The sequence below is a fragment of the Rutilus rutilus genome (assembly GCF_951802725.1).
Source record: "Rutilus rutilus genome assembly, chromosome: 12".
NCBI lineage: Eukaryota > Metazoa > Chordata > Actinopteri > Cypriniformes > Leuciscidae > Rutilus > Rutilus rutilus.
Genome location: NC_140217.1, coordinates 2,589,578 through 2,614,958, shown reverse-complemented (window position 1 = coordinate 2,614,958; position 25,381 = coordinate 2,589,578). Strand labels below are relative to the sequence as shown.

The 25,381-nt window shown below is 38.2% G+C and overlaps 2 protein-coding genes and 1 pseudogene across 3 annotated transcripts in view; 2 read left to right on the top strand and 1 right to left on the bottom strand.

Annotated features, from left to right (window-relative positions):
* LOC311300702 (uncharacterized protein) overlaps window positions 1-7,732 on the top strand; it is an 11,510-nt gene extending 3,778 nt beyond the window's left edge. The window contains exons 4-9 of the mRNA XM_084425155.1: window positions 928-1,053; window positions 3,337-3,421; window positions 5,742-6,053; window positions 6,461-6,606; window positions 7,425-7,537; window positions 7,666-7,732. Of these exons, the coding sequence (XP_084281281.1) occupies window positions 928-1,053; window positions 3,337-3,421; window positions 5,742-5,872 (342 nt within the window). The 3' untranslated portion in view covers window positions 5,873-6,053; window positions 6,461-6,606; window positions 7,425-7,537; window positions 7,666-7,732. The remainder of the gene's footprint in view (window positions 1-927; window positions 1,054-3,336; window positions 3,422-5,741; window positions 6,054-6,460; window positions 6,607-7,424; window positions 7,538-7,665) is intronic.
* LOC311300695 (uncharacterized protein) overlaps window positions 1-25,381 on the bottom strand; it is a 283,730-nt gene that overhangs the window by 229,276 nt on the left and 29,073 nt on the right. The gene's annotated exons all lie outside the window — the stretch shown is intronic.
* LOC311301259 (outer dynein arm-docking complex subunit 3-like) lies at window positions 7,315-25,381 on the top strand (annotated as a pseudogene). The gene is made up of 12 exons: window positions 7,315-7,318; window positions 7,425-7,537; window positions 7,666-7,743; window positions 7,883-8,059; window positions 9,076-9,177; window positions 10,298-10,420; window positions 10,794-10,940; window positions 24,009-24,169; window positions 24,313-24,466; window positions 24,610-24,755; window positions 24,940-25,024; window positions 25,251-25,381. The product of its transcript is annotated as an outer dynein arm-docking complex subunit 3-like (transcript).

Below are 25,381 nucleotides of genomic sequence, written 5' to 3'. Positions count from 1 at the left end.
CATACCATTCAAAATATATTCTTATTCTTATAATAATAAGAAAGGTTTCTTGAGCACCAAATCAGCATATTAGAATGATTTCGGAAGGGTCATGTGACACAAGCCAAGAGGAATGGCTGCTGAAAATTCAGCTTTGATCACAGGAAAAAATTACATTATAAAATAGATAAAAATAGAAAAGTTATTTTAAATTGTACAGGTGAGCATAAGAGACTTCTTTCATTAAAGGGTTAGTTCAGCTAAAATTTAAAATTCTGTCATTAATTACTCTTCATCTTCTGAACACAAATGAAGATCTTTTTTATGAAATCTGAGAGCTTTCTGTCCCTCCACTGACAGCTGCGCAACTACCACTTTCAAGCCCCAGAAAGGTACTAAAGACATCATTAAAGTAATCTATTAAACATATTAAAGAGTGCTTTGTTTGCAAAACCCCCCCGAAAAACAATTTACCACCTTATTTACAAAATATTAATCTCCAGCATGCGTTCATGCAACAACGTCTGCTTTTGCGTCAGCAGAACACACATGTGCCACGGTGCTCTCGTGAACGCGCAATGGAGATTTATATTTTGTAAATAAAGTGGTAAATTGTATTTTTTTGCGCAAACAAAGCACTCGTGTCGCTTCGTTAAGTTGCGGATAAACCACTGGAGACACATGGATTACTTTAATGATTACTTACTCCCTTTCTGGGGCTTGAAAGTGGTAGTTGCATAGGCTGCCAGTGGAGGGACAGAAAAATATCTTCATTTGTGTTCCAAAGATGAACGAAAGTCTTCTGGGTTTGGAGCCACACGAGGGTGAGTAAATAATGACAGAGTTTGGGTGAACAATCCCTTTAAGAGTAAAACTCTTAGCGACCCCAATCTTTTGAACAGCATGGTAAATAAACATTTATGATTATCCTCTTATTTGTTTCTTCAGGAGGACAGTCTTACATTTCAGCCACAGCTGGACAGGACGGAGGCAGAGATCCACCGGCAGACACAAGTGCTCAAAAAACTGCAGGTCATCAACAGTGACGCTCAATCCTCAAAGGATGCAGCCATGGTAAAGACAAAGCATTTAATAAATGATTAAAATGTATTTTAATGAGTTAATAAAGCAAGCATGCGTGTCAGTGTGCCATGGTAAAGGTTGTGCAAGTAATGCTTCTCGTAAAGGGTAGGGGTGTAACTCCGGTGTCCTTTATCAATCATGGCCTACTAATAAGAATCCTCATGCTTTCAATTGGCTTTATCACTCTCTCTCCTCTCCACCTATAGCTGGTGTGTGGTGAGCGCACTGGCGCCATTGTTCTGACAGTGGATGCTGCACACTGGTGGTGGTTGAGGGGAGAGCGCTCTATAAATGCCTTATTTCATTAAGGTGTGTGTGTGTGTGTGTGTGTGTGTGTGTGTGTGTGTGTGTGTCCAGTCTGAGCTAGGGATGCACCGATCCGATACTCAGTATCGGTATCGGCTCCGATACTGCCATTTTTGGCGGATCGGGTATCGGTCAGACAAGGCCACTCCAAATCCGATATTGTGCGTATACTATTCAGTGTTATTGTTAAGCCCCACAAAAGGCACACAAACATTATAAAGCACCATAAGTTTTCGTGCACAATATTATAAGTGTTCTGAAGCCATTATATAGTATAATGTGAGATATAAATTAATATTTAAGTCGTTAAATTCAAGATCCCGTAAACGTTTCCCTCAGCTGCGCTGTCAGTCATTCTTCATTCAAACAGCGCGTCACGTTCGGTTACAACAGTTAACACAATGAAACTCTCTCCAAGATGATTCAGTGTTACTATTATAATACTTGATCTGTAGATAAAGGTCTATGGTTTCGCATAAAACAACTCTTATCTTGCTGGACTTTATTGCTGTACCTTAATCATGTTACTTTCTACCGGGTGTCTGTTAGATCACAACACTGGAGTAAAGTCAGAGCACTATTTGTTCTTCACGCGCACAGTAACTGAAATTTAAAACTGTTAAAAGAAAATGCTGAATAGACTTTTGCATAGATAGATACTGTACAATACACTACGCATCAATATGTATTTTCTTTGTGTTATAAACTTTTCAATGCGGACTCGACGCGCTGCGCGCTGTGACTCATGTTGCTTCAAGCGCATCATTCTGCGCTCGGGATGCGCATAAGCGCTTTGTGCCGCTCTGTATTGGAGCCTTTCATATCATAATACAGTGACGCAATGAAACAATATCAATAGCCGTTCTTGTTCTGTCCTATCTATTATGTTGCTACCTCATTAAACAGCTGTGCTATACATTTAAAAAATGTCTCAATTTTATTGTAGGCTATAAAATAATTTATATTTTTGATTTTTGTTGTTGGTTTTCATGAATGTATTTTACAACAATACAAAGAGCAATGTGTAAAGTTTTACCAGATTTAGTGTTACACTTATTGTCTCTAATTTGTTCCCCACTAAACATTTTTTTTTCACAAAATGTTCAAATTGTATACAATTATTGTGCACTCGTAATTTTTCTAGACTAAATTTTACTGCTGAATTATCCACTAGTTTATAATAGCATTTATGTCAGATTATGATCATATATTTTTTGTTGTTGTTTTTCTTTTTTCAGTTCTTATTATCAGTTCAACACAGAGTTATAGAAATTCTACTTGATTAAAAAAAAACTGCGCTGGTATCGGTACGGATCGGTATCGGCCGATACTCAGAATTTTTGGTATCGGATCGGTTCTGAAAAAATGGTATCGTTGCATCCCTAGTCTGAGCTGCAGCTTCAGGAGGAGCAGGTGTACAGAGAGCGAAGAGAGCGAGAGAAGAGGATTGCTCAGGCAGAGAGGATGAAGAGAAGAGCGAGCATCGTCCATCACTCTGTGTGTGTTATTCGCATATCTCTCGAACCGTTAGTCCGATGGATTTCAAACTTGACAGGTGTCTCGCTATGGGCACGAGTAAGTGCAGTGCCAAGTTTGACATTGTTTGGATTAGAAATGCAAAAAATATCGGTAAAAGCACACACTGGCTTTTTTCACAGAGAGGGTCGAAGAAAGCAGTGGAGCTTAAGTAGCTTGGAGTTCACTGTGTAGCCTGCTCCCTGAATCGTGTAGTTCAGTGTTCCACATTTATTGTATGTCATTATGTCAGTATCAGTATTTGCTTTCTACCATGCACAAATAAAAAAAGTCACTGAACTTTTGCTGTGTAATTGTAACAATGAGCACTCAAACACACCAAACCAACAATTACTAAAAACACACACAAAAAATGATTTTGCACACAAAAACTTTTGCACGGGCATTTTTGCACTAGTATTAATATGTTGTTTATTTCATGTCCCTTTGCAGTTCCTTGCCGAGATAGCAGCAAATCTGCCCCAGGATAACACGCGCATTCAGTTCCATGAGGCCCAGAAACAGGACTCTTCTGATGGTGAGACACTAGCTCATATCACCATGGAATCTCATTTCTGCCACATAAGAAAAAAAATCATGCTTTGGTGAAATACCAAGTCATAATTATGAGATAAAAAGTCTAAATGTTTTGTCACAATTATGATTTTCTTTCTATAACTTTGTGTTTTAATTTCATCTTTTTATGTTATAATTGACTTTTTATATTTTAATTTAAACTTTTAGTAATTGTGACTTTTCCTGACAATTTAAATTCTTTATGCCATAATTGACTTCTTATCTCATAATTATTGTTTTATGGCAGAAATGGGCTTCATACATGTATCCTATATCTGAATTAAGCTTTTTGGGGCGTGAAGTCACACATTTCAGGGTATTTATATGGTAAAAAAAACCTCCTCAATAAAAAATCCTACTTGATCTTTTTTTTTAATTATTTTTAGCTTGAAAAATATATTTTATCATTCATCAAGGTATAAAGAAAATATGCTATTAGTTTTTACTTGATGGTTACACCACATGACATTTGTTACATTAAAGCTACAATATGCAAGAATTTTCTGCCGCTAGAGGGCGCTACATTCCAAACAACAACGGCGTAGCTTGATGACGATGTGAAGGAGCGTGGAATGATGGGAACTGTCGTTTTAAACTCCACCGTGGATGTAAATCAGTCAGATGGGAATCTAAAATCATGTTAATGGATGAGGCTAAGTTCTTTTTTTATAATGACATGCTTTTTGTGGCGAGGGGGGCGTGGTTCAGCGCGGTCTGTAATGGGAGAGAGAAGAGACGAGCAAGTAGGTCAAGTGCAAATGACGAACACCTGTGTCTTATTGCTGTGATCGGCGTGGAGAGACCGCTTTTAAGCCGCGCGCTTGAACGAGAGAGAGACTGAAGAGAAAATTGGACGCAGAGAAAGAAAACCGGTGGATCTGAGCTCTCATTTTTGAACTGTTTTGTGCTGTCGCGGTTGCCACGGTGAATGCGCGTTGTGCACGACTTTTGTTTGTTTTGTTTTATTTTAATAAAGTACGAGTCCCAGTCACGCCGACCCCTGTCTTCTTCCTTCCTGACTCTTGAACCTCATCACACTTTTATTTCATTAAAATGAATTAACCACAAGAAAAGTAAGGTTTAATACTATATTGGTTATCATAGATGTTACTGTATATGTCGAATTCATTGTTGTGATAACGCGGCGCAGTTTTACGTGTTCTAAACAATTGTTGTAAAAGTACATTCGAACATACCCACATCATTTGCCAAAATACTGATTAATCTTTATGTATAACACATGCTATATTTATTTACATGGCCATAAACACCAGACGTGATAAACAATGTCAATAAACTAAACACAAATCTAAAGCAATAATACTTCCCTTACATAAACATAACTATTACCGAATGCTACATTAGGAAAATATAAAATTAAGCATACTTTGTCGACAGAACCAGCTGCAATCGGTAAAGAATAATTGTGTTCCATAACGACTGCAAGAAACAAGCTAACGTCTGTTGCTTGATAGACGCTACAACTACAACTTCCGCATTTGTCCAGGACTCCACGCAGTACGAGCGGAAACCGAGGGTAACGCGGATGTGACGCCATTGACTGGCGACTCCCAGCTCCCCCCTGCTCTAACGCCCTGTTTCCTTGGTTAAAATCGCAATTTTCTCACGATTTAAAAATAGTTGGAAACATTTGGGATATTGTAAGTAATCAACTTAACAAAATATATAACACTGGCCTTGAGATTATGGGATATTTTTATGCAAAATTCTTGCATATTGTACCTTTAAAACAACTTGTTGAACATAAAGCCATTTGAAATCAACATGGATACAAAGATTACATACAGTATATCTAAGAACTTGGCATACTGTATGTGTTTAAACTTTTTCCCCCATTATACTTCTTTATCTTGGGCACTCTGATTTTCATTTTGCACCAGTGATCACTGGTTTGTGAACTTGGAAAGCTCTTGACCAGGAACGGCCATGTGTTTTTCGATGTACACAGTTCAAAAGCTCCCTCTTATCAAGATGTTCACCTGTGCTCTTCTGATTTAGTTCCATTCCTCAATCTGTACACTGTGTGGAAGTTAAAGCTCACTCTTCTGTTGTACAGAGTGGTGGTGGTTTTGTTAATGTCTCAAAGGCCAGATCACATTTACGTGTGATTGTGTGTGTGTGACTGAGAGACTGGCCTACTGGTACATGGGAACTATGAATGCTGTTGATCCATATGTACAGGGAACAATAACAGAACTATTACGTTTAGCAGACAGAGCTGACACACACCTTACACACCTGCATGTCTTTTCTGTCTACAGATGAGGACGACAGTGGCGATGAAGAGAGTGATGTCATCACCCGTGTGACCCTGAAGCAGCAGTCGCAGTCAATCATTGACCAATCACCAAAAGGAAGACTCGCATTGAAAAGAAGAACAAACTCTGATTAACCTTGATCCATTAGCGCCTGCACTAGGCCATTCGGCTGATATCCTTAATAAGCTTTAACTTTAATAATGTTCGACCAAGGAAAAAAAAAAAAGCTTCTGGGGGCGTGTTTGGCTTGAGGTCATGGTGCAAAGGACCCTAGGTTGAATTTACTCCGAACCATCCCTTTAATTTTATGAAGCGGTGAGAATACTTTCTGTGCACCAAAAAAAAACAAAATGTCAACTTTATTCAATAATTTCTTCCCTTCTGTATCAGTCTCCGACACGCGTTCACGAGAGCACCACAACGCATGCGCGACCTCGCCGTGCATCTTCCTCTGCTTGTAGGTTATATGTCAGAACGCCAGCTGCTGCGTCATCACCACACACGTGGTGCTCTCGTGAACGCGCGTCAGAGACTGATACATAGTATAGGTAGTGTATTAGAATGTTTTTGTTTTTTCGTAAAATTGAGTAGAAGCTGCATAAGAAAAATTCAGTAAAAAGTGTCCAGGGATGTTTTCTCTGTAGTTAGTGATTAAGGAAATGTTTTTACATTCAAACGATTCATGCATGAAATGTCTGAGCATTCCTCTCGGTCTCTGGCAGATGAAGGGTCCGACACCACAGCTGCCTCCAGACTCAGAAGAACAAACACTGCAGCTGATGTCTGAGGCTGAGCAGAAACTGATGCTGCTGAAGGAGGAACTACAGTAGATCTGGCAACCATCCTGAAGGAGATAGAGGAAGAGGAGGTGAGGAACAATGATTAGTCAAGTTGCTGTTATTGTATTTGGGCTTGTTGAAGATTTGTAACTAGTGAAACATTGACTGTTTTGTTTACTTTAGGAATATGTCATTTTTTACTTTTTTGGAAGTTGTAAAATAACGCTTGGCTTAGCGAAGGGTCAATTCTCGATTTGGGTGAAGTAAATCCGATAAATAAGCTGGTGCAAGATTACTTAAGGATATATAGACTAGTAGTAATTTTGTAGTCGATTCTATATTGAACAGATAACCAGTGAAGGGATCTCAGAAGCGGTGTCACATGATCACATTTTTTACCTCCCTTCAAGAAACGTGCTGCTGCATTCTGAACAACTTGTAATCGAGAGATTTGACTCTTAGAAACCCCATAATACAGAGAGTTGCCATAATCTAGCCTGGATGTTATAAAGGCGTGAATAGCAACTTCTAGAGAAGCATTAGATAGGAAAGATTTAATTTTGGAAAAAGAGCGAAGATGAAAAAAAACTAGAGCCCACTACCGAGGCAATTTGCCTATCAAATTGTAAGTCGTTATCCATTACCACACCTAAATTGCGAACTTTTGATGAAATAGTAAAGTTTAAAAGATCAAGGTTAGGTGAATATTGTCGTCTATTTCCGGAGGGGCCAAAAACAATAGCTTCCGATTTATCTAAATTTAAAAAAAAAGGTTTTTATAGGCGTTTTAGGAGTAAATGGGTTAAATTGAATAAAGAGCTCAGTAAAATTGTCTACAGAAAGTTAATATTGCATGACATTACACCCAACTTTGCATGGCCGCTGAATGTTTCTCTCTGTCCACTAGAGAGAGAAAGAAGCGCGTATTTTGAAAGCTCTCAGTCTGTCATCGAGAAGAACAGAGAAACCATCCTTCAGCTGAGACATGAGAATGAAAACCTGCTCAAGAAACTGGCTGAGGTCAGACATTATGAACACACACACACACACACACACACACACACACACACACATTACATTGTTAAAACATATCCATATCATTTAAGTCACGTTATAGCTGTATTTGATGCATATCTTGGTTGTTCCAGGGAGAGGAACAAGTAATCAAGGATGTTTTTCAAGACCGTGGGATGGAGAATGCATCATTCAGGAACATGTCTGTTAAGGTGGGGTTAAATTAACCTTTATATCAGTTATTTAAAAACCTTTTGTCACTTCTTTCACTTGTACTATCCAGTTAAATTGCCCGTGGTTACAGAATCACCTGCATATCAGTTGTGGGTGACAGTCATTTTTGTTGTGCAGTCAGCTCAGACGGTGCTGGAGAAGGAGGTGTGTGTTAAAGCGAAGAAGCTGAATGCTATGAAACACACCACTGACACACAGAGGCAGCGTTTGGAGGAGTTGAAGCTCCAGTACGAGAGCATGAAGCCCCAGAGCAGAAGCCCTCTGCCTGACAACCAGGAACTAGACGAGGAAAAGGTAGAAACTGTCTTTTTTTCTGTGCATTTTGAATGAACACTGGTGAATCTTACAATTAAAGAATCGTCCAGGTTTCCTCCCAAAATCAAAAGGAAAAAAAGTATATTGAGCCTTTTTTCCAGTCAAATCATTTTTGTCCCAGTTTCTCCTGGGAAAAAAGAAAATTGTCCTGTCCAAAACCATGCCCACAGTTTTATTATCACCATTATTATTATACAATCTAAACAATTCACGAGAATCCGAATATTTTTTTTTTTTTTTTTTTTTGCACATCATAATGAGAATTACGGGTCCTTGAAATCCTTGAAAGTTTGTGAATCTGAAAAAAAAAATTCAAGGCCCTGGAAAGTTTTTGAAAACAAACATGCATAGATACAGGTCCTTCAAAGTGCTTGAATTTATTTTGTGCAAGAAGTTTTCTGGAAAAAATTCCATATTATTCCCTCAAGTCCGCTAATGTGTTATTTCGCCAACAATTCGTGGCCTATGCCAGAGCATACTAGCTTACTTGATTTACGTTAGTTACGCGCGTTTTTCGCGTTACGTTAAGTGTTTCCCGTTAAGTGCTTTCGCACCAAACTACAACGATGGTACCTCAACGTTTCATGCAAAAGTTAATATCAGATCATTTTAGAATACAGTATAGGATGTACCGAATATTCTTCAGTTTTATGCAAATCAGAAATACAACAAATAGAATATCTGATCTCTGTCATATGGCCAAAAAAAGTTTTTTTGCATAGTTGTTTGACACAAAAAAAAACTGTAACAATGTATCTTACAAGGTAACACGATGTAACCTTGCTCTCACTTGAAATGTGTCCCCACATTAAGTCCTTGAATTTGAAGTTAACCAAGGTGTGGGAACCCTGATTAGAGTAAAGAAGGGAACTCTGCCATAAGTTTCCCTAAGTGGTCATTCTTCCTGTGTAAATTCTCTTCTTCCTTCTCTCAAGTCTTTCTAAATATGTTAGTTCAAGCAAGAAAATGAATGAACTTGTGTGCTTGTTTTATAGAAATTGCGGATTCTGGAAAACCGATTGCAGAAAGTGCAGTTGAAACATCATGAAGCAGAGAACATAATGCGAGAATACCTCAAAGTGAAGGACCAACTACAGGTATCTGAGAAAGAACAGATGAACTGGATTCATGTACAGACTGACACAGCACACACACATAAACCCACACAGATGTGTATTATAATATGATACCCCATATATGTGATGGGGAAAATTTAAGCAATCCAATGTATCCAATGACACTCATCCATACCATTCAAAATATATTCTTATTCTTATAATAATAAGAAAGGTTTCTTGAGCATCAAATCAGCATATTAGAATGATTTCGGAAGGGTCATGTGACACAAGCCAAGAGGAATGGCTGCTGAAAATTCAGCTTTGATCACAGGAAAAAATTACATTATAAAATAGATAAAAATAAAAAAGTCATTTTAAATTGTACAGGTGAGCATAAGAGACTTCTTTCATTAAAGGGTTAGTTCAGCTAAAATTTAAAATTCTGTCATTAATTACTCTTCATCTTCTGAACACAAATGAAGATCTTTTTTATGAAATCTGAGAGCTTTCTGTCCCTCCATTGACAGCTACGCAACTACCACTTTCAAGCCCCAGAAAGGTACTAAAGACATCATTACGCAACTACCACTTTCAAGCCCCAGAAAGGTACTAAAGACATCATTAAAGTAATCTATTAAACATATTAAAGAGTGCTTTGTTTGCAAAAATATAAACATAATTTACCACCTTATTTACAAAATATTAATCTCCAGCATGCGTTCATGCAACAACGTCTGCTTTTGCCTCAACACAACACACATGTGCCACGGTGCTCTCGTGAACGCGCAATGGAGATTTATATTTTGTAAATAAAGTGGTAAATTGTGTTTTTTTTGCGCAAACAAAGCACTCGTGTCTCTTCGTTAAGTTGCGGATAAACCACTGGAGACACATGGATTACTTTAATGATTACTTACTCCCTTTCTGGGGCTTGAAAGTGGTAGTTGCATAGGCTGCCAGTGGAGGGACAGAAAAATATCTTCATTTGTGTTCTGAAGATGAACGAAAGTCTTCTGGGTTTGGAGCCACATGAGGGTGAGTAAATAATGACAGAATTTGGGTGAACAATCCCTTTAAGATTAAAACTCTTAGCGACCCCAATCTTTTGAACAGCATGGTAAATAAACATTTTAAATTATTTTCTTATTTGTTTCTTCAGGAGGACAGTCTTACATTTCAGCCACAGCTGGACAGGACGGAGGCAGAGATCCACCGGCAGACACAAGTGCTCAAACTGCAGGTCATCAACAGTGACGCTCAATCCTCAAAGGATGCAGCCATGGTAAAGACAAAGCATTTAATAAATGATTAAAATGTATTTTAATGAGATAATAAAGCAAGCATACGTGTCAGTGTGCCATGGTAAAGGTTGTGCAAGTAATGCTTCTCGTAAAGGGTAGGGGTGTAACTCCGGTGTCCTGCCCAAACTCCCTCCATTGGCCTTTATCAATCATGGCCTACTAATAAGAATCCTCATGCTTTCAATTGGCTTTATCACTCTCTCTCCTCTCCATAGCTGGTGTGTGGTGAGCGCACTGGCGCCATTGTTCTGACAGTGGATGCTGCACACCGGTGGTGGTTGAGGGGAGAGCGCTCTATAAATGCCTCATTTCATTAAGGTGTGTGTGTGTGTGTGTGTGTGTGTGTGTGTCCAGTCTGAGCTGCAGCTTCAGGAGGAGCAGGTGTACAGAGAGCGAGAGAAAATCCTCTCCCGCTACAAGAAGCAGGAGGAGAAGAGGATTGCTCAGGCAGAGAGGATAAAGAGAAGAGCGAGCATCATCCATCACACTTCAGCTAACAATGTAATACTCTAATAAGCATAAAAATATGTGTGTCATACTAATAGCACTTCTCATGTGAAGTGCACAGGAGACTGATCTCGATGTTAATAGAGCTTGATGTTAGCATGCTGCAAAGCTCACAACACACAAAATGGACAATTCAACTATTTATAAGCATATACACTATCGTAATTATTCCAAGCTTTTGACCGGTATTGTAAAGTCTCTTATGCTCACCAAAGCTGCATTTATTTGATTAGAAATACAGTAATATTGTGAAATATATTATTACAATTTAAAATAACTGTTCTATTTAAGTATATAATTTATGCCTGTGATGCAAAGCTATATTTTCAGCATCATATACAGTCTTCAATGTCACATGATTCTTCAGAAATCATTCTAATATGGATTTGGTGCTCAAGTTACTTTTCTTCTTATTATTATTATTATCAATGTTGAAAAATAGCTCCTGGACGGACTCAAACATACACTAAAAAAAAAAAGACCCCGGAGTCAGAATCGTAATGAATTGAAGAAAAGTTTTACTGAAGATAGTTTGCAGTTTTATGAGCAGAAGTTCAGCTTCAAGACTCACACAGGAGTTCGTAGGCCGCCCCGCTTACAGTTATATAGATTACTCCTTGTTAAGCAATGTGTATTCCTGATTTCTCTTGTAATAGGAAATAGTGGGCCGGTTTATCTCTCAGGGAAAAACACAGGAACATTTGGAGAAGATGAAGGCAGAAAATGAGAGATTGCTGCTTCAACTAAAGGAAGAGAGGAATGCACTTCAAACTCAGCTTCAGGATATGAAACACTCAGGAGAAACTGAACTCTCAAGGTAAGAGCAGACATTGTAGACCGTGTGAATAATAGTGCTATGATATCACTTCACATGCTCTGTTATTGTGACTGAATAATAACAACATTATTGTCCTCAGTCAGCTCTCTAATTCTCTTCTGTGCTTGTGTTTGGTTGTTTAGCAGCCAACAGGTTTGTGAGCTTCAGCAGCAGCTTGAGCAGACGCAGCAGCGCCGTGATGCAGCTAAAGATCGTCTGGACGGACTCAAACATACACTCAACACTGTCAAAGCAGGAGTGAAGCACCTCAGTGACAAACTTCAGCACATACCACTGGTACTAATAAATCTTGTCAAATACATAAACCCCCTGGTTTCACAGACAAGGCTTAAGCCGAGTCCCAGACTAAAATGCAAGTGTTTTTACATTCAAACGATGCATGCATGAAATGTCTGAGCATTCCTCTCGGTCTCTGGCAGATGAAGGGTCCGACACCACAGCTGCCTCCAGACTCAGAAGAACAAACACTGCAGCTGATGTCTGAGGCTGAGCAGAAACAGATGCTGCTAAAGGAGGAACTACATTAGATCTTGCAACCATCCTGAAGGAGATAGAGGAAGAGGAGGTGAGGAACAATGATTAGTCAAGTTGCTGTTATTGTATTTGGGCTTGTTGAAGATTTGTAACTAGTGAGACATTGACTGTTTTGTTTACTTTAGGAATATATGTCATATTTTACTTTTTTGGAAGTTGTAAAATAACACTTACTCAGGGTGGCCGCGGGTCCTTAAAGTCTTAAAATGTCTTAAATAAAGTTTTCCTAATAAAAGGCCTTAAAAAGTATTAAAATGTCTTAAATTCAGATTCGATAGGTCTTAAATATTTCTGGTCACGTTACCGCTAAAATGTCTCCAGTCTGACGGACCTAATGTCCGTCAAATAACCAGTGAAGCATCGAATCGCGAGAATGATTCAGATTTTATTACATAAACAGCTATTGATAATGATAATGTAGGCTTTTTCTGGTAACGCTGTTTCGTTATTTCAAATGTAGGCGCGTTGCGCGTGGCAAGCGCGCTCATAATGTAAGAGACGCCGGCGCGACCACAACCGTGCCCAACATCAAATGGCAAACGTAAAATGCAAGCGGAACGAAACTGCTCGTTATTGTGTGGTTGAAGGACCGTTTATCAGTTTGGACCAGTGCAGCGCGAGCCGATCGTGATCATGCGACACTGTTACTACACAGCGCTAATAAGAGATACAGTAAAGAAAGCATTTGAATTCGCCACAGAACTGACGGAAGTAATAACATCGCTGCGAGATCTAGTGAGAAGCATTCATATTTCTCCGTTATTAACGGATCAAACAGCGCTGACGTGGAAACCTGGAAGAAACATTGTGCCATGAATGAACTATCAGTGTCCACAGATCAGCAACATTCACCATGGATTTACTGTAGAAACACTAACTGCAATGGAAGTTTGGCAGGAATAGTAGGCTATAATGCCTTCAAGTAACATTACGTCGGTTTTATTTTGACATTATGAATACAATTGCTGCCCTCAAATGTTAATCTGAACTAAAATAAACCTTTGTTTATAACTACTACAATATGACATTTCATTTTTTCCAAGGAGCTGTTTTGTTTTATATGCTCCTAAGAAGAGTCAATTATAGCTCTAGAATTGCTCAAAGTAAAAAAAAATCATACTTTATGATGTTAGTTTTAATATAAAAAAGAATAAAAAATTTAAATCAAGGAAATTTCTCTGGCATTTATTTCTTTATGCTGTATCAAAAACGTACCGAACCGAACCATGACACAAGTGTATCGTATCGAACTGAACCGTGAATTTTGTGAACCGTTACACCCCTAATATATACGCATGTAATATAATGTGTATTTCCATCACAGGTTTGGTCTTAAATTTCATTCAAAGTGGCATTAAAAAGGTCTTAAAAAGTCTTAAATTTAACTTGTTCATATCTGTAGACACCCTGTTACTAATATTACTAATATGTTGTTTATTTCATGCCGCTTTGCAGTTCCTTGCCGAGATAGCAGCAAATCTGCCCCAGGATAACACGCGCATTCAGTTCCATGAGGCCCAGAAACAGGACTCTTCTGATGGTGAGACACTAGCTCATATCACCATGGAATCTCATTTCTGCCACATAAGATAAAAATCATGCTTTGGTGAAATACCAAGTCATAATTATGAGATAAAAAGTCTAAATGTTTTGTCACAATTATGATTTTCTTTCTATAACTTTGTTTTAATTTCATCTTTTTATGTTATAATTGACTTTTTATATTTTAATTTAAAATTACACCTGCGTGTCTTTTCTGTCAACAGATGAGGACGACAGTGGCGATGAAGAGCGTGATGTGATCACCCGTGTCACCCTGAAGCAGCAGTCGCAGTCAATCATTGACCAATCACCAAAAGGAAGACTTGCATTGAAAAGGACGACAAACTCTGATTAACCTTGATCCATTAGCGCCCGCACTAAGGTGAGTAACCAGGGCCATAACATCATCTCACGCTCTTGTGGCCGGACAATCACTAGGAAGGAACGACCTCATCGTGCGCTTCCTTAAATGGGCAAGGAGGCCAAACCCTCCGCTACCCCACCTCTGTGCCTATCTGGGACATCTCCACTGTCCTGGAAGCATTGAAGGGTGCCCCGTTTGACCAATCACCAAAGTTAAATTACCCGTGGTTACAGAATCACCTGCATATCAGGCATATCCATATCATTTAAGTCACGTTATAGCTGTATTTGATGCATATCTTGGTCATGGTTGTCCAGGGAGAGGAACAAGTAATCAAGGATGTTTTTCAAGACCGTGGGATGGAGAATGCATCATTCAGGAACATGTCTGTTAAGGTGGGGTTAAATTAACCTTTTATATCAGTTATTTAAAAACCTTTTGTCACTTCTTTCACTTGTACTATCCAGTTAAATTGCCTGTGGTTACAGAATCACCTGCATATCAGTTGTGGGTGACAGTAATTTTTGTTGTGCAGTCATCTCGGACGGTGCTGGAGAAGGAGGTGTGTGATAAAACGAAGAAGTTGAATGCTATGAAACACACCACTGACACACAGAGGCAGCGTTTGGAGGAGTTGAAGCTCCAGTACGAGAGCATGAAGCCACAGAGCAGAAGCCCTCTGCCTGACAACCAGGAACTAGACGAGGAAAAGGTAGAAACTGTCTCAGGGATTAAAGTTCTCCGTCGCTACGACGGATTTCCGTTAATTGCAGCAAGTCTATGACGGATTTCCGTCATTGCGGGTTCCAGTCTGTCCTTAAAGTCTTAAATTTACTTTTCATAATTTTAAGGCCGTAAATAGGCTTTCATTTCTCAAATAGTGTAATAAATATCTTAATTTTTGTTTGAATAGGTCTTAAATTAAGGAAAGACGAGGTGTATTCACCCTGCTGAGGGGGATGTGATCAAAGCCTGGAGTGGAGCAAAAGCACGTTCCTCTCTCCACTCTAAGCACTCTGTAATCACTTCGCTCATAGTCCACTCCGGGTTTTCAATTACCGCTCACGGAAAGTGCATGTCAGGCTACAGCTGAGCGCTGAGGTAGAACTATATTTCAGTGACACACTTATAATGCAGGTAGGGCTGGGCGATATCGATATAAAAAATATATCGATATATTTTTTAAATGCGATATGGAATTAGACCATATCACATCGATATAGTTAAAATTTGCGCTGTGATCCTTGCTCCCCGCGCCTCCGCTCCTCCTTTTCCACACTGCGTGCGTGTTTAGAGCATGTTATGTTATGAGAGGCGAATCATGACTACTTCAGAAAACCCAGCACAATAGGAACTACCAGGCAGGGTTAGGGTCAACTCAATTGCACGCGCAAATTCAGCGGCGCGCGCTGTATTGCTTCACTGATCAAGTGCAAAAGAAACTACGAGCATGCAACGCCGTTACGTTGTAAATTACACGAAATAAAAGTAATGCAGGTATGATTCTCATTCTATTCACCAGTTTCCATGTTTCATTAACAGTTATTGTTAATATTGTGTATTCACCATGGTAACTGTCGTTTCCATATAACCCCAAAATGCCACTATTTTTCTTTGTGTTATTTTTTATATTTTTAAATGACTGTAGTGGCTCATACCAACATTGTATTAACAAAAACTAGTTTGGGACTGCTATTTAATAGCTTTAGCCTAGGCCTAATGTTTACAGTGCTATGCATAAGTTTAGACACCCATACTAAAGTTGACTAAAAAGAGGAATAAAAAATCATCTTTTGGAAACTGAACTTAATGCCTTAATTTGAAAAATTAGGAAAAATCCAACCTTAAAGGACACCAATTTTCTTTGTGAATAAATAATGTTAATAATGTTAATGTAAATAAATGTTCTTCCTTAAAATACAGGGTGCATAAGTTTGGACACCCCAATGTTAAATTCCCATAGAGGCAGGCAGATTTTTATTTTTAAAGGCCAGTTACTTCATGGATCCAGGATAATATGCATCCTGATAAAGTTCCCTTGGCCTTTGGAATTAAAATAGCCCCACATCATCACATAGCCTTCACCATACCTAGAGATTGGCATGGTTGTATTTCAGTTAGCCTAATAGCTGGTTTGATTTGCATTGAGAGATGATCTTATGGAAAGTATCTCCAGGTATGGTGAATGCTATGTGATGATGTGGGGCTATTTTAATTCCAAAGGCCAAGGGAACTTTATCAGGATTCATAGTATCCTAAAAAATAAATAAAAAAAATACTTAAAAATAAAAATCTGCCTGCCTCTATGGGAATTTAACATAAGGGTGTCCAAACTTATGCACCCTGTATTTTAAGGAAGAACATTTATTTATTTACGATACATTATTCATTCACAAAGAAAATTGGTGTCCTTAAAGGTTGGATTTTTCCTAATTTTTTAAATTAAGGCATTAAAGGTATAGCGGAGGATCTTTTTACTTCCGGGTGGATACCCTATACTATTGGTCCTCCTAATTGTCAATCATTCTGGTGAATCAATCAAACTTTTCAAAAAGTGGAGAGGGCGGGACTTATCTAAAATTCGGAAAGATCCTCCGCTATACCTTTAAGTTCAATTTCCAAAAGATGATTTTTTATTCCTCTTTTTAGTCAACTTTAGCATGGGTGTCTAAACTTATGCATAGCACTGTATTTATTAGTACTAGTCTTTACTATTAGTCATATTCTTACAATTTATGTTAAGTAAAGGGGAAAAGTAACTTACTTGTGTGTTAACAAATTTTGTGTAAACGTGTATATATATATATATATATATATATATATATATATATATATATATATATATATATATATGCAAATTATTAATTATATTAGTATGTTCCATGCCTGGTTTTCATAGATTAAAATATAGCTTTTAAAATACGCCTACTGGCAATATAAAAGCGGTTTAAAACGTCTCCCCTTAAAACGCTATTGGTCTCGACTATTTAAAAAGTTAAAGGAATATGACTTGGCCTAAAAAAAAAATTTCAGTCAGAAGAATTTTTTTCACTTTAATCCCTGCTGTCTTTTTTTCTTGTCAAATACATAAACCCCCTGGTTTCACAGACAAGGCTTAAGCCGAGTCCCAGACTAAAATGCAAATGTTTTTACATTCAAACGATGCATGCGTGAAATGTCTGAGCATTCCTCTCGGTCTCTGGCAGATGAAGGGTCCGACACCACAGCTGCCTCCAGACTCAGAAGAACAAACACTGCAGCTGATGTCTGAGGCTGAGCAGAAACTGATGCTGCTGAAGGAGGAACTACAGTAGATCTGGCAACCATCCTGAAGGAGATAGAGGAAGAGGAGGTGAGGAACAATGATTAGTCAAGTTGCTGTTATTGTATTTGGGCTTGTTGAAGATTTGTAACTAGTGAAACATTGACACTTTTGTTTACTTTTGGAATATATGTCATTTTTTACTTTTTTGGAAGTTGTAAAATAACGCTGACTAATATTAATGGTGTTTATTTCATGTCCCTTTGCAGTTCCCTCGTCTCGGTTACTAACGTAACCTCGGTTCCCTGAGATGAAGGAACGAGTATTGCTTACGGCTAGCTTACGCTATGGGAAAACTCCTTTTTGAAATTTTTAATAAAACCTGTGATTCTTACCTTTAAAAAGTATTTGATTTCATGTTTCTTTATTAAGTGCTACAGAGGCTTAGATATTAAGGTTTTGGTAGACGTTGACAATTCTTAGTATTTTTTCTGCAAACCCTCAGGAGATCAGGGTATTTATCATAGAATAACAGGTTTTTATAGCCGTTTCAGGACTAAATGGGTTAAATTGAATAAAGAGCTCAGTAAAACTGTCTACAGAAAGTTAATATTGCATGACATTAACGTTACACCCAACTTCGCATGGCCGCTGAATGTTTCTCTCTGTCCACTAGAGAGAGAAAGAAGCGCGTATTTCGAAAGCTCTCAGTCTGTCATCGAGAAGAACAGAGAAGCCATCCTTCAGCTGAGACATGAGAATGAAAACATGCGCAAGAAACTGGCTGAGGTCAGACATTATGAACACACACACAGACATGTAATGTTAAAACATATCCATATCATTTAAGTCACGTTATACATGTATTTGATGCATATCTTGGTTGTTCCAGGGAGAGGAACAAGTAATCAAGGATGTTTTTCAAGACCGTGGGATGGAGAATGCATCATTCAGGAACATTTCTGTTAAGGTGGGGTTAAATTAACCTTTATATCAGTTATTTAAAAACCTTTTGTCACTTCTTTCACTTGTACTATCCAGTTAAATTGCCCGTGGTTACAGAATCTCCTGCATATCAGTTGTGGGTGACAGTAATTTTTGTTGTGCAGTCATCTCGGACGGTGCTGGAGAAGGTGTGTGATAAAACGAAGAAGCTGAATGCTATGAAACACACCACTGACACACAGAGGCAGCGTTTGGAGGAGTTGAAGCTCCAGTACGAGAGCATGAAGCCCCAGAGCAGAAGCCCTCTGCCTGACAACCAGGAACTAGACGAGGAAAAGGTAGAAACTGTCTTTTTTTCTGTGCATTTTGAATGAACACTGGTGAATCTTACAATTAAAGAATCGTCCAGGTTTCCTCCCAAAATCAAAAGGAAAAAAAGCAGTAAGAATATTGAGCCTTTTTTCCAGTCAAATCATTTTTGTCCCAATTTCTCCTTACTGTAATTTAAAAAATGCCCACAGTTTTATCACCCCCATTATTATTATACAATCTAAACAATTCACGAGAATCAGATTTTTTTGCACATCATAATGAGAATTAGAGTAAAGAAGGTCACTCTGCCGTAAGTTTCCCTAAGTGGTCATTCTTCCTGTGTAAATTCTCTTCTTCCTTCTCTCAAGTCTTTCTAAATATGTTAGTTCAAGCAAGAAAATGAATGAACTTGTGTGCTTGTTTTATAGAAATTGTGCATTCTGGAAAACCGATTGCAGAAAGTGCAGCTGAACATCATGAAGCAGAGAACATAATGCGAGAATACCTCAAAGTGAAGGACCAGCTACAGGTATCTGAGAAAGAACAGATGAACTGGATTCATGTACAGACTGACACAGCACACACACATAAACCCACACAGATGTGTATTATAAAGCATGATACCCCATATATGTGATGGGGAAAATTTAAGCAATCCAATGACACTCATCCATACCATTCAAAATATATTCTTATTCTTATAATAATAAGAAAGGTTTCTTGAGCACCAAATCAGCATATTAGAATGATTTCGGAAGGGTCATGTGACAGAAGCCAAGAGGAATGGCTGCTGAAAATTCAGCTTTGATCACAGGAAAAAAATACATTATAAAATAGATAAAAATAGAAAACAGTTATTTTAAATTGTACAGGTGAGCATAAGAGACTTCTTTCATTAACCCTCTGGGGACCACGCCCGCGCGTTTTGCTCTGTTTTTTTTTTTAGCAATGAAAATAAACACTAAATGCTCTGTTAATTTTGATCTTTCATTTTTTTTCTGGATACTCACAATAAAAATAAAGTGTTTTGCTTTTTGACAAATAAAGAAAAATTAACATGATGCGATTTCTGCCTTCTCTCTGTCAGTAAACTACCATTTGAAACGCGTTCGAAAATGATCTATAACTCCGCGAAAATTCAGTCAAACAGGCAAACAGACCCACGGGCATAAAGCTTGAGATCGCATCTTTTAAATGAAGTAATTTATATAAAAAACAAATATTCTCAGCTTCTGTAATCTGTACAAAAAGAGAGCGACTCCAGTCGAGCTCATTACGAGCCATTCAAAAGTAATTTGACCACTCCCCGGAGAGCGCGTGCTATTCAAACGCAAATTCTGAGAACGCCCACATCAGCTGTAAACAAAGCGCGTTGCAATCGAGTGAGGCATAATATAGCCTACCTTATGGAGAAAAGTTTCCTCTGAACAGTGCTGATATGAGGAGCAATATCTCCTGATATGAGGAGCAGATCCCGCTGAGGAGTGAGGTAGGCTGTTTTCTTTTCTCAAGTGTTGATGTGGAATAACGTTATGGAATAACGTTAGTGTAGGCCTATGCAAACCGCAAAAAGATGAATCGCTTTTCTATAATATGACTCGCCTTTCTGTGAGATGAATGAAGGGTACATATTTGTAAAGACTGTTTAGCCTAAATATGAATCGCGCGTCTGTGTGTGAAAGAATAAACTGCTTTGCTATAGCCTACTGAGATGAGTAAAAATCGACTGGAATATGTTGAAATAAAATGTATTTGTATAAGCAACGTATTAAACTGCAAATTAGCATTTATATGCCCTAATATTTCATAAAAACAACGTTACAGTCAGTCACTTGTTGACTAGATTTGGGTACAGTTTTTAGGCTACTGTAGAATAAACTGCCACATCAAATAAGCTTTTGTTTAGCAATTTCTGCTCATATCTAACGTTATATATAACTATATATATATATATATATATATATATATATATATATGCTATATTCAAAATAATGAATACATATGATAAAATGTAGGCCTATAATCTTTTTTCTTTTTCTTTTTTACAAAGAAAGAGTACGCTTGAAATATTGTTGAAATTGTAATTATTGTTGTAATTGTAACATTTTTAATAAAATAGCAAAACATATTTACAAGATAGATGTAAGCGAAATCTTAAATGGTCAATATAAGTCTTCTTCTAAATACATCTTTTGTCCTTGCATTGTGGCTCAGTCAGTGTCACACCTGAATGAATGGCTAATTATGCAGAGTCATTATGCAGAGTGGGTGGGACATTGTAATCTAAGGTGTAAACTACTGCTCCCCCTCGCATATTGGCTTTCCAAGCAAAACCTGTTTTACACCATTTAAATCAATGTATTTTTTTTTTGTGAACGATAAAGCAAGACTATTTTCACATAATTTTGAAGCTAGAACTCAAAGGGACAACATCCATTAGTCAAAAGTCTTGTGGACACATATTTAATATGTGTTTTGTGGTCTTAATTCAGCAACTTTCATTTTAATTTTTTCCAATAACCACGCATAAACATTATTCTCTTAAAAATACAAACATCTACATACACGTTGCTCGCATATTATGGTAGCCCTGTTTGTGCTATATAGAGTGAATTTACACCTTTGCCATTATCATGTTTATAAATAACTGAAAAAAGCACAAATGTCAGAACATCTCAAGGACCCCAAAAACAGCTTGGTTCCCAGAGGGTTAAAGGGTTAGTTCAGCTAAAATGTAAAATTCTGTCATTACTCTTCATCTTCTGAACACCAATGAAGATCTTTTTTATGAAATATGAGAGCTTTCTGTCCCTCCATTGACAGCTACGCAACTACCACTTTCAAGCCCCAGAAAGGTACTAAAGACATCATTAAAGTAATCTATTAAACATATTAAAGAGTGCTTTGTTTGCAAACCCCCCCCCCAAAAAACATAATTTCACCACCTTATGTACAAAATATTAATCTCCGGCATGCGTTCATGCAACAACGTCTGCTTTTGCGTCAACACAACACACATGTGCCACGGTGCTCTCGTAAAGGGTAGGGGTGTAACTCCGGTGTCCTGCCCAAATTCCCTCCATTGGCCTTTATCAATCATGGCCTACTAATAAGAATCCTCATGCTTTCAATTGGCTTTATCACTCTCTCTCCTCTCCACCTATAGGGACGTCCCGCGTGACGTCACGCCATTTGGAGCAGCCATCTTGACGGAATAGAAAATGCTAAACCGCTGGTGATAATACAGCCAGAGACGTGCTCTGATACAGCTCGTCGCGAAATATTCATCTATTCTTCTATCATGCCCGAGCGATGCTGTGATACCGAAAGCCTGCTAAGCTTGTGTATGCTTTTAATGAAGCTCCGGTGTAGCGTGATGGGAAGTGAATAAGGTAACTTAGCTGTAAATGTCACCGAACCATAGACGCACCGAACTCAATGTCAGGAAGTTTTTCCACATTTAATGCCTGTAAAAAGAACTTGTGGTGCTTCATATGGATCTATGATTCCTAATTCCTTTATCTTCCTCTTGTATATTTCTTTTTGTGATGACATGACGTGAACAGTTAGCTGACGGCCGCTCTGCTAATAATAGATGGTGGTCAGTGTTCGTCTAAACCAGTGACCGCGACGCTGAAGTGTGTGAGAACAAATGAATAACATCAGTGTGAACCACGAACATTTATTTATGTGGATTAAATATTTAAATTTTAATCATTCTGTGTCATTTTTCAATGTCAATCTTTTCATTATTTACATGTTTATGCCCAAAATGCTATATTATTCAAAGTAGTTGACTGTCATTCTCCTCTATGCTGTGTACGTTATTGATTAAATAGCCTAGCCTATTTAACATCGTTACAGGCACGATCGCGAGCATTCATTCATTCAACTATTTTAAAAGACTGGAATAAACACCAGCACACACAAGCAATCTTTTTATAGTCAATTTAATTAAAAAATGTAAACCCAACAGGTATGAAATGTCAGAAAGAGAAAGAAAAAAAAACTGTTAATGGGAAGACGAGCATAGGACTGCTGCAGCTTACTGGATATTTAGCCTATTTATTATTCAGATTGCACAGTTGTAAAGAAAATATATTTATAGGAACATTTCAGCAGGTTCAAGATAATTAATACAATGACCATTATATACTATTATATTATTTTAATCAATTCGCAGCCATAAAACATGTGATAATCCGCATTCTCATGTATGTAGGTGCGCTGAAGTATTCCGTCAAAATGGCTGACACGCGACTAGGGGTCACGTGACTGGGAGATCCCTATAGCTGGTGTGTGGTGAGCGCACTCGCACCATTGTTCTGACAGTGGATGCTGCACACCGGTGGTGGTTGAGGGGAGAGCGCTCTATAAATGCCTCATTTCATTAAGGTGTGTGTGTGTCCAGTCTGAGCTGCAGCTTCAGGAGGAGCAGGTGTACAGAGAGCGAGAGAAAATCCTCTCCCGCTACAAGAAGCAGGAGGAGAAGAGGATTGCTCAGGCAGAGAGGATGAAGAGAAGAGCGAGCATCACACTTCAGCTAACAATGTAATACTCTAATAAGCATAAAAATATGTGTGTCATACTAATAGCACTTCTCATGTGAAGTGCACAGGAGACTGATCTCGATGTTAATAGAGCTTGGTGTTAGCATGCTGCAAAGCTCACAACACACAAAATGGACAATTCAACTATTTATAAGCATATACACTATCGTAATTATTCCAAGCTTTTGACCGGTATTGTAAAGTCTCTTATGCTCACCAAAGCTGCATTTATTTGATTAGAAATACAGTAATATTGTGAAATATATTATTACAATTTAAAATAACTGTTCTATTTAAGTATATAATTTATGCCTGTGATGCAAAGCTATATTTTCAGCATCATATACAGTCTTCAATGTCACATGATTCTTCAGAAATCATTCTAATATGGATTTGGTGCTCAAGTTACTTTTCTTCTTCTTCTTCTTCTTCTTCTTCTTAATATTATTATTATTATTATCAATGTTGAAAAATAGCTCCTGGACGGACTCAAACATACACTAAAAAAGAAGACCCCGGAGTCAGAATCGTAATGAATTGAAGAAAAGTTTTACTGAAGATAGTTTGCAGTTTCATGAGCAGAAGTTCAGCTTCAAGACTCACACAGGAGTTCGTAGGCCGCCCCGCTTACAGTTATATAGATTACTCCTTGTTAAGCAATGTTAATTCTGTTCTTGTGTTAAGCAATGTGTATTCCTGATTTCTCTTGTAATAGGAAATAGTGGGCCGGTTTATCTCTCAGGGAAAAACACAGGAACATTTGGAGAAGATGAAGGCAGAAAATGAGAGAATGCTGCTTCAACTAAAGGAAGAGAGGAATGCACTTCAAACTCAGCTTCAGGATATGAAACACTCAGGAGAAACTGAACTCTCAAGGTAAGAGCAGACATTGTAGACCGTGTGAATAATAGTGCTATGATATCACTTCACATGCTCTGTTATTGTGACTGAATAATAACAACATTATTGTCCTCAGTCAGCTCTCTAATTCTCTTCTGTGCTTGTGTTTGGTTGTTTAGCAGCCAACAGGTTTGTGAGCTTCAGCAGCAGCTTGAGCAGACGCAGCAGCGCCGTGATGCAGCTAAAGATCGTCTGGACGGACTCAAACATACACTCAACACTGTCAAAGCAGGAGTGAAGCGCCTCAGTGACAAACTTCAGCACATACCACTGGTACTAATGAATCTTGTCAAATACATAAACCCCCTGGTTTCACAGACAAGGCTTAAGCCGAGTCCCAGACTAAAATGCAAGTGTTTTTACATTCAAACGATGCGTGCATGAAATGTCTGAGCATTCCTCTCGGTCTCTGGCAGATGAAGGGTCCGACACCACAGCTGCCTCCAGACTCAGAAGAACAAACACTGCAGCTGATGTCTGAGGCTGAGCAGAAACTGATGCTGCTGAAGGAGGAACTACAGTAGATCTGGCAACCATCCTGAAGGAGATAGAGGAAGAGGAGGTGAGGAACAATGATTAGTCAAGTTGCTGTTATTGTATTTGGGCTTGTTGAAGATTTGTAACTAGTGAGACATTGACTGTTTTGTTTACTTTAGGAATATATGTCATATTTTACTTTTTTGGAAGTTGTAAAATAACACTTACTAATATTACTAATATGTTGTTTATTTCATGCCCCTTTGCAGTTCCTTGCCGAGATAGCAGCAAATCTGCCCCAGGATAACACGTGCATTCAGTTCCATGAGGCCCAGAAACAGGACTCTTCTGATGGTGAGACACTAGCTCATATCACCATGGAATCTCATTTCTGCCACATAAGATAAAAATCATGCTTTGGTGAAATACCAAGTCATAATTATGAGATAAAAAGTCTAAATGTTTTGTCACAATTATGATTTTCTTTCTATAACTTTTTGTTTTAATTTCATCTTTTTATGTTATAATTGACTTTATATTTTAATTTAAAATTACACCTGCGTGTCTTTTCTGTTAACAGATGAGGACGACAGTGGCGATGAAGAGCGTGATGTCATCACCCGTGTCACCCTGAAGCAGCAGTCGCAGTCAATCATTGACCAATCACCAAAAGGAAGACTCGCATTGAAAAGAAGGACAAACTCTGATTAA